Genomic DNA, 10,345 nt, shown 5'->3' on the forward strand with positions numbered 1-10,345 from the left:
GTGGTCCACTTGATTTTTGGATCTACATAATTTTTGGGAAGTCATCCTAAAATAGGTGGGAGAAACGGATGGACGGCGTCGATATACAACAAATCATCAAGGTGGGCCCCACAGTAAGGGTAACACACCCACTAAGGTGTTACCCATGGGGGTGTACATCGAGTTGAACTGAGTCGAGCTGGCCTCAGGTCGACTCGGCTAGGCCACAAGCTAACCTCAGCTCGAACTTAGCTCAGCTCGGTCCTCAAGCCTGACTGGCCAATTCGCCATTGAGGCATTTCCGCGGACTCCAGACTACACTTTCAAAATCCCTTTGTATATAAAATAGATGCAATGATTTTATAGGTATTCTATCAAACACCTTCTCAGCAACATAAAAATCAAGAAAAAAATGGTATTTGTTTCATGAAAATATCTATCTTGCCAGTGGCTACACTTTGTTGAGTCATTTTATCAAACACTTGGTGAGCAACATCAATGGCAAAGTAACCGAGTCACCAAACTGTTTCGATTCAAGCTGGATTTGATCTAAGTCGAGTCAAGCTGGGCCTGCTCAAACTCATTTTTGAGTTCAAAAAATCAACTTGACTTGGCTCGAACTCAGCTTCAAACCGAATCGAATAGGAGCTTTTCTGAGTTGAGTCGAGCGAGCTAACCAAGCCAGCTCGGTTCGTGTACACCCCTAGTTCCCCGGTAACACCTCATCCGCTCCCTATTCACATATACTCAGTTGTACAAGCGGGGTCCATGGATTAGTGGTCTAGACCACTTATCTAATGGACCCCACAGCAGTTGGATCATGCACCATACATCTCCCTGATGCGACAAATCCTAACCCCTTGATCAGTAGCTTGAAAATAGACTGTAAGAAGCATCGAAACGCTGTAATTTCGATTTCTACGTGAGAAAAGCAGGCCGCTTATTCTACAAGTGCTGCGTGTGGGGTCCACCGGGGTAGCTTTATGGCATCTAAATGGTCAACCTACCAGTTGAAACGTCCCAAAAATCAGGCCGATCCATGTGGGACACGACGTGAATACAGAGGTTTTGGGACGGTTGTTCCTTGTTTTCTTTGGTGTGGCCCACCTAATAATTGTACGGCCCTGATTTTTTGGGCGCATCCCATCATGGCGGTGTTTCTCACGTGAACACAGGCCCCACCATAGAAAACCACCATGCTGACGTGGTTGGATTGGCTTGACTTTTGTTGGATCCCATACACACGGACACGGTGCAAGGACTTTGTGGGGCCCACCGTGATGTATGTGTTTTATCTAGGCTGTTCATCCATTCTGTGAGCTGATTTTAGGACATGGCCCCAAAATTGAATTACATCCAAAACTCAAGTGGACCACACGGGATTGAAGGCCTACCGTGGAAAACTTCCTGGGCCACGGAAGTTTTGGATCAAGCTGATATTTGTGTTTTCCCTCCATCCATGTATACCTGATCTTATGAACAGGTTGGGCCCTGGGAAGGTCTCAACGGTGGATGTCATTAACTCCAATCTTTCCAGTGGTGTGGTCCACTTGATCTTTGGATATGCTTCAATTTTCTATTCACACCCTAAAATGAGCTTACAAAACAGATGAACGGCATGGATAAAACATATACATCGCATTGGACCCCACGGATTCGTGACACACCACGTAGCTACGTGGTGTTGGGTTAACCAAGCAATCCGAGAGTCCCATACTGATACACGCATCCCGGTGGGCCCACTTACAGCACTTGTAGAATAAGCTTGTAGAAACCATCAACAAAATTTTAAATTATAAAATAAAAATAAAAAAAACCCTTCCTACACAAAAATAATAATAATAATAATGATGAAATGACACGTCACTTCTCCTGCATTTGGGAGAGTGCCCTACTGATTTCTTCATGGCCCACCTCATTCCGGTGGCCCACTCTTCTCCCCTCTCATCTCCACCCTTCATCATTTCACCTAACACTCCCCGTATTTTGATCCACCCACACATACACATTAGCATCCACCGGCACATCCGACTCAACCACAACCCGATTCCCTGATACGTTCCTCAACGCATGGTTAGGAAACGATCCATCACCCACCTGAAACGAATATTGTACGTGCCTGATAAGGTTAGGAAACAAAAGCACCCGAGAGAAATCAACGGCCCACCTGCTCGCACTCCCATCCACAGACGCCCTCCCAACCGTCGATCTAAGCCCCATCCCTTGTACATCATTCCTATCAACAACCACCTGATCAACGGTCGTGAATGGCCCATTCGACTGGTCCAACTTAACAATATCAACCCCACTACCATCACCGGAAAACATGTTATCTACGATGTTGAGGCCACGTATGACACCCTTGATAGACTTCAGTGCCACGTAAGCATTGCCGAGGAAAAACGATCCGCTAACGTGGAGTTGAACCGGGTCCTCGGCTACTATCCCGGTGTAGTCCAAATAGCAATTAACGATCCGGGTCTGGGTCTGGTTCACATCCGGTAGTCGTAGATAAATCCCGGTCCCACCGAATCCTGTGGCCTTATTGTAGCAGTGGACCCCAGTTAGTATGTTAGCCTGGCCCACTACTAAGACACCGATCGACGCTGAAAAAATGACCACGTCAGTGACAGCATTGTCATTGCCCATGAGATTGATTGCAATGCCAGAGAAGTTCTTCTCGCCAGGATCTCCACCCGCTGTGATGTGCTGGCCCAGGAAGGAGTCCTTGATGAACGTCTCATGTCCTCCTTGTACTAGGATTCCATCACTAGTGAAATGGGTGATGTAGCAGTTCTGTATAGAGGTTCTGAGGGAGTTGATTACTGAAATCCCACCTCCTCTGTAGTTAGAGTCCAGCAGGAGGTCTTTGAGTTTGATGTACTCATAGGATGAGGAGAATGATTCGACGGCTGCAGATTGTTCTAGGGTGGGCCCATCAGCTTCTTCCTTTTCTACTGAGGTTAGTTTGGAGGATGAAGATGGCCATAGCTCGATTAGATGCCTGTCGGTTGGGAAGTCATCAGATGCACGTAGAGATCCTCCATGGATCTGTCACACCACAAAATTAGATTATGGTAATTAGTATGTTTTTGAGATGTTCAGGGCCCACCTGTGATATGTTCTTAGAATCCAACCGTTCGTTGGGTGGGATTCTTGATGGGCAGCTTACTTGTCAAGAAATATCCTTATCAGAAACTCAGGTGGGACACACCATAGGGGGAAATGGACAATATACCAACAGCCTATATATTCACTTACTGTGGCCCACCTAAAATTTAGCATGTTTTGATTTTAATTGGGTCTCTTAAACCGGCTGGGGTACAGCTGATGAATGGATTGGATGAGAAATACGAAAAAATGTGGGCCCCACATTCCATCTGGAAGTTGCTATGGTGGGTATCCCCTTCCCAATGTCCCCCATTTTTTTACATTTGATGTGGCCCAACTAAGTCATAGATCTAGCTGGGCTTTTAAATATACGTTTATCATGTGGGGACGCATTTAATGGACGGGTTGGATGGCACTCAAACATCACAGTGGGCCATGCCAAGTTAGCGCCCTACTTAGAACAGCTCGGATTTAATCAGGCCGAATTCTGACCCCATTAAGTGATCGGTCAAGGATTTCAGGCCCTAGCTTCCATTTACGGATGGGCCTCAACATCAGGACTGGGCCAGGAACCAAAACCCATCCATCACGCCCATTGCCGACCTAATGTCCAGAAAGCTGGTACAAACATCCCACACCGTCCAAATACAGTGTGACCGAATCCCAGCACACATCTAAAAATGGGATTTTGGAAAATCCTTTTTGGAGTGTGTGCTGGACTCCAGAGAGGGAGGGCGACTTCCGACCCACCGTTACACACCGTCTGCACCGAATTGGGCCCACAAGAATAATACAATAATCAGAAAAGTAAGAAAAGCAGAGAACAGTCGTTTTCATTAGGTGGAAACTTGCTCTTGAAGCACATAAAAAATGGACGGTGGAGATTGAGCAGTGATGTAAAGATCACCAATTTGTTGCAGTAGAAGGATAGCGTGTTTAGAAAGGAGAAAAAAGGCATGTGGGGCGTAGGGAAATACATGGAACATTCAGTGTGTATACTACCCATGACCTAATTATTAAAGCGCGCCTGGCCCACTTTTCAAATTGGGCGCTGCAATCTGTCAACATCACCATTAATTTGTAGGGTTCATATATACTGAATGTTCGGTGTATGCACTGTCGGCTGGAATCAGTACTCTGTGGTTTCAGTGCTTAGGCCCCAGTGTTAGTTTTTCACCACCATATCCAGACCATCCAAATTGTGGGTCCCATTCACATAAAATAAAATCTTAACCGTCCAATTAATGGCTACCAAATGGATGGCATGACACGTGCCCAATTGTCATGTGTTGCGGGTTATCGTGGGTGGGCCCCCCCGTGTAGGTGACGAAGCACAAAGTCAGGCCGTTCAATCAATCAAGTGGGCCACACGTTGAAAAATGCCACATTGCCAAATGTCCACATTCAACACGCCCATGTGGCCCCACCTGATAAATTCGCCAGTCTGCTTGTTAATCTGACTAACCCCAATGATGAGGCCCACCCAACGGACGGCTCGGATATCGTACAGACGTGGCTCATGTGTGTATATGGGCCCACCAAGACTTCGACAAACACAATGAATGTATCAGGAACTCACGTACCATGAAGTTTCCGCCACCAGAGGCCGGCAATCTCAATGGACGGCTGATCTTGTACGCTCCTCCCTGAAGGTGGACCTCTGCTCCCCCAAGATCTCTGATTCCTGGCATCAAAACCCTGTCCTCACCAGGAGCATGAAATGCATCCGAAATAGCGCTCAGGATCGCATCTGTGCTGTCCATTTCGCCAGTGGGGTCCGCACCATAGGCCGTTACATGATAGACACGTGGACTATGCGACATCTACACAATCAAAGATATCAAAGACAAGAATGTTATGTTAATCATCAATGCCATAAAATAAATAAATAAATAAATAAATAAAATCTACTTAAATAGATGAAAACATTAACACCATTAAAATAAAATGGCCCACCATCAGATGGGCCCAACTTTAAGAAATCAAGAGACAACATGGCCCATCTCCATCATCATCACCAACATTGACATTATATCATAAATACTAGGATGAGTAACAAAGAAGAATAACCATTGCATTCATCATGTACTATCATTCGGACAAAAATAAATAAATAAAATATATATATAACCCCTCTCAACTGTTGTATGTGGTGTGGCCCACCCAAGTAATGGATCGACTTGATTTTTAAGCCCATGGCCCACCATAGAATGGTGCATCTGACTGATGGGGGAGATGTTCGACATACATCACGGTGGGGCCCACACAGCTCGACCTCATAGTACCATTTCCCATCATTTTCCATATATGTTATTAACACAAGAAAAGAACATGATCCATCACAACCATCCATTCATATGTTAAAAAAACCAGAAAAGAACATGACCCATCATCACAACCGTCCATACTACCATAATATCAACTAAAAAAAGATGTTACCGTTGGTGGGGAAGTGGGTGTCGGAGAAGGAGAAGGCGAAGGTGGAAGGGAGATGCCATTCTTGGAAAGTAAAGAAGCCTTGATTGATTCAATCCGAACCATCCGATCATGATAACTACTGAAGAAATGATGAGCCACATTTGAATTGTCCTCATAAGCATGGGAATGGATGATATTAATCAAACAAACCAACCCAAGAAACACAAACACTGCCATACCATTCCATGCCATCCTTTCTTCTTCCCTTCTCTCTTTATCTTTCTCTTTCTTTCTACCTTAGAAAGAAGAGAAAGGCATGCATGGGAATTAAGTAGGCCTTAAAGCATGAAGAGAGAGAGAGAGAGGGGGGGGGGGCGGTGGGGCCGGGAAAGAAAAGAAGGACATGAAAAGAGACTTTGAGGTTTTCTTCTTTCCAATTGGGTCATAAGAATTGCACCACGTTGCTTCTTTATATGAATTACTCTTTTGGACTTTTCTTCTCTCTCTTTCTTCTTTCTCTCTCTCTCTCTCTCTCTCTCTCTCTCAGAGAATTTCCTTACGTTTGCAGCATAGAAGAGAACAGAACATGTGAGGGTTTGTATAACTGTAAAAGTGGGTGTCACTTAAAAGAGCAGACCATCAGAGTCCGCATCAACCCACACCAACTTCAATATTTCTGCACTAATTATCATACCTTTTAATTCACCATAAGGGCCTGTTTGATTTTCTAATTACACAGTTAATTCAAGGTAAATAGGTAATAATTATTCACCTATGTATTTTTGGCTGGATTTCCAAGGTGACGTTGACAGCCACCTTTTATTTATAACACTCCTCACGTGGCTCGAGGAGAAAAATATTAAATGATGGGGCCCACCATAACGTGTGTCTTATCCACACCGTCCATCCGCCTAGCCAAATCATTTTATGGCATGCGCCAAAAACTGAGGCGGATCCAGAGATCAAGTCAATGCAGGAAACAATGGAAATTGAGGTCTTACCATTGAAAGCTTCCCGAGGACTCCAAAAGTTTTGGATCTAATTGATATTTTTGTTTTCCCTTTATTAATGACTGAGTATTCTTATGAACAAGTTGGATGAAAAATAAACATCAATGTGAGCCCTAGGGAGAAAACAGTTTTCAACCATTGATATCTTAATAATCATTGTTCCCCAAGGTGTGGTCCACTTGAGCATTTGATTTTCCTCATTTTTGAGTTCATGTCTTAAAATATATTTTTTTTAAAGGATAGATGGTGTGGATAACTCACATATATCATGGTGGGGCCCACATATTTAAATTAGTAATAAAAGATATTATATGGACCGCTTTTCGAAACGTAATTCCCTACTAATTTCAAGAAAGGAGGAGTAAGTAAAACGGACGTACCTTCCCTGTATGTACCGGGAAAATTAAAAATCAAACGGCCCCTAATGCTCTTCCCAGTGGGTCCCACCACCTCTAAAGCATCACCCTTTTAATTTACCAAAATGCCATTCCTAGTGGGTCCCACCACCTATAATGCATCGATGGGACTCTGCTTGCCTGTGACGTTACCGGGGCGATTTCGGTGGATTCCCGGATCAACCGAGGTGGGTGGGATCCCTCGATGTGGGGCCCACCTTGATGTTTGTGCCTTACATCTGCACCGTGCATCTGTATTGAAAATTCATTTTAAGGTATGCTCCCAAAAAATGAAGCAGATCCAGATACTACCCACCTCGGTGGTACCACCCCAACCAGGACCTAGATAGACATTGGCGGTCGTGTCAGAGGTTGTGGGGTCCACCATGCTGTCTTTGTTTTATCCATGCCATTTATCCATTTTTAGAGGTCATTTTATGGCAAGAGCTCAAAATTTAGGCAGATCGAAGGGTGAAGAGGACCACACCATAGGAAGCATTTGGGACAATGATGTTGTTGAAACCTTCCTAGGGCTCACCTTGATGGTTATTTACCATCCAACCTGTTCACAAGGTTAAATAGACTTGGATGAAGGGCAAACATAAATATCAGCTTGATCCAAAACTTTTGTGGCCCTCCATAAAATTTTAAAGTTTTCAATGGTAGGCGTTCAATCCATACTGTTTCCTGTGTGGTACACTTGAGCCTTCTATCTGTCTCTTTTTTGGGCCCATTATTTAAAATGATCTTTCTAAATGAATGAACGGTATGGATAAAACACATATATCACAGTGGACCCCACGGAGCAATGACACTTTAGATGGGTCCTGGTGGGGTAGTACCCAAATCCGCGATCGTAACTGGGGTTACAGGAATCCCGTGACCTCCAGCTCTGTGGGACCCACCATCATGTTTGTGTCGTATCCACTCCGTACATTTGATTTGTCAGTTTATGTTAGGACACTAGAAGAACCATGATTTAGATAGAAAATGCAAGTGAACCACAGAAAACACACACACACACACACACAGAGTAAGGGTTGAACGCTGGTAGTTGAAACCTTATTGTGTATTCTTTTCATCCTCATGAGAATCACCTTACGAACGGATAAGATGCCCGGTAAAGGTTTCAACGGTGGATATTTCTTGGATTTCCCTCCTCTTTTCCTTCATGTCATAATGGGACCCACAAGGTGAAAGGGATTCTCCGGCTTACAGGGATACCCTATAACCTCACCTCTGTCCGTCCATTCCGTCAGCTCATGATAAGATCTGATTTTTAAAGTAAGATAGATTCGGAACCCTAGTGGGCCATACCATAGGGCCTGTTTGGGAGTCTGGATTTGGAACCGCCCTGGATTCGGAGCCCCGCAGGATTGGAAACCCCCGGAATTGCAATCCTCATAGTGTGTTTGGCACCCTGGAGTGTGAATAAACTTTAATCTAAAAATACCTATGCATGATATATTCATAGGGTTTTAATTTAATTACTAAATTAATTTTAATATCTCTAATTAGTGAGATAAATAATTTTTGACACTATGGTTGTAATAAGCTTGCTGAAATATATGCTTTGCCTGAACATGATGAAATTCCAAGTCTCAGATGAATCGCAAGCACAAGGTCATGTCTGAGTGACTAACCAATGAATTTTAATCGTTGATTAATATGGGCAATGTTTGGACGGTGCTGAACAATATTTGAACGGTGCTAATTTACATCAATAATGTTTGAACGGTGCTGATCATCATTATTAAGTCATGTGCCTAATAAAATGACCGTGTACATTGACACACATGTCACACCCACATCACTTAAAATGATTTTAGGTGTAATAACCGGATTGCAAACTCCCTCGGGTCAGTTTGGGCGGTGGGATTAGAAGGGATTAGGTGGGATAGGATTCATCTGGTCGTGTGCCAATTCTACTCTATGTTTGAGAAGAAAGGCAAAGCTTGGAATTACATTAAATGGAATGGCATTGGTCCGTGCCAATTTCACCCAATGTTTGGGAAGTCATGTAGGTCCCAACATGATGTGTGGGCTATATCCACACCGTCCATCCATTTATCGAGATTATTTTAGAGCATGGGTCAAAAAATTAAGTAAATCTAAAGCTAAAGTGGACCCCACCATAAAAAGCAATAGGGATTGAATACTTACCGTTGAAAACTTCTTTAGGGCTACATAAGTTTTGGATCTACCTCATTTTTAGGACCATGCCATAAAATGAAGTTACAAAACATATAAATAGTTTAGATATGACACGTGTGTTATTCTAAGTAATTTCAAATGATGGTGGGTATATCCATTCAATGTACCACTGTATTATCAACAAAGCATGACATTAATTTTATCCAGGGCAATAGGGATAATCCTCCATGGATAATAATTATGTTTTTTGAATCCCATCCACCTAATCCCTTCTAATCCCATCGTTCAAACATTGTTCAGTACTGTCCAAACACTATCTATATTAATCAACGATTAAAAATAATTGATTAGTCACTCAGACATGATCTTGTGCTTGTGGTCCATCTAAGACTTAGAATTTCATCATTTTCAAGCAAAGCATATATTTTAGCATGTTTTCACTGATATAATGTCAAAAATTATATATCTCACTAATTAAGAATATTGAAGTTAATTTAATAATTAAATTCAAACTTAAAAATATACCATGCATGAGTATTTTTGAATTAAAGTTGATTCATACTCCAGATTGATTGATACACAGGAGGATTGTCAACCCGGGGGTTTCCAATCCTGTGATTCCGAGTCTAGGGTTTCAAGTCCACGCTCCCAAACAGGTACTTAGGAAATTGCTCACCTCTTTGGATTGGAACCGGATTCTATATGGCTGGGAAACACTTTAGTGGGATTTGATTGGTGCGACCAGCGATCAAATCACTTGCTGGACAGTAGCATGCTGTGGAATCAAATATCCCGGGCATGAGTTAAGCTGATATTTATTTTTTCAGTTTTTTGGTTTTTCCCTTCAATGTTCAGAAAATGACCTCATGAATAGGTTGTACAGCTCATAAAGATTATGGTGGGCCCAATAAAGGCTTTAATGTCCATCATTTTCATCCCAACAGTTTTCTGTGGTGCGGCCCACTTGATTTTTTGGGCTCATATCCAGCTATGAGCTCGCTGAACTGACGGACGGAGTCGATGTCACACTGACATCGCAGTGGGCCCCACAGCCCAGTTGGAGTAAATTGCCATCTGACATCCATCAGTGGGGCCATGCATTGTTCCTTTTCGGTTCTCCGCCCAAGTATCAAGGAATCCAGGGTATTATGGTAGTTTAAAACGTGGAATATCAAGAAAGGAAAAGCAACAGGTAAGTCCAACTTCCCGTGAAGCCTATCCGGCAGCTCCCATGATTTGTTTCCCGGACCATTCCTTGCAGAGCGGTTAAATCTGAAA

The 10,345-nt window shown here is 43.2% G+C and overlaps 1 protein-coding gene across 1 annotated transcript; it reads right to left on the minus strand.

Moving 5' to 3' along the window:
* Positions 1-1,790: 1,790 nt before the first annotated feature.
* On the minus strand, positions 1,791-5,873 carry LOC131221085 (polygalacturonase QRT3-like). Its single transcript, XM_058216194.1, has 3 exons — positions 5,530-5,873; positions 4,674-4,913; positions 1,791-3,030 (listed from the first exon to the last, which is right to left on the minus strand). The coding sequence occupies exons 1-3, from the start codon at positions 5,758-5,760 to the stop codon at positions 1,945-1,947; spliced, it is 1,557 nt and encodes a 518-aa protein (XP_058072177.1). The 5' UTR covers positions 5,761-5,873; the 3' UTR covers positions 1,791-1,944.
* Positions 5,874-10,345: the final 4,472 nt, after the last annotated feature.

Source organism: Magnolia sinica, chromosome 12 (assembly GCF_029962835.1).
Source record: "Magnolia sinica isolate HGM2019 chromosome 12, MsV1, whole genome shotgun sequence".
NCBI lineage: Eukaryota > Viridiplantae > Streptophyta > Magnoliopsida > Magnoliales > Magnoliaceae > Magnolia > Magnolia sinica.

Excerpts from the sequence above, each read along its gene's own strand:
- LOC131221085 (XM_058216194.1), bottom strand. The coding sequence starts at position 5,760 with ATGGCATGGAATGGTATGGCAGTGTTTGTGTTTCTTGGGTTGGTTTGT. Across the intron at positions 4,914-5,529 it reads CACCCACTTCCCCACCAACG|ATGTCGCATAGTCCACGTGT; the intron begins GTAACATCTTTT and ends TTGATTGTGTAG. Across the intron at positions 3,031-4,673 it reads CTGGTGGCGGAAACTTCATG|ATCCATGGAGGATCTCTACG; the intron begins GTACGTGAGTTC and ends GTGGTGTGACAG.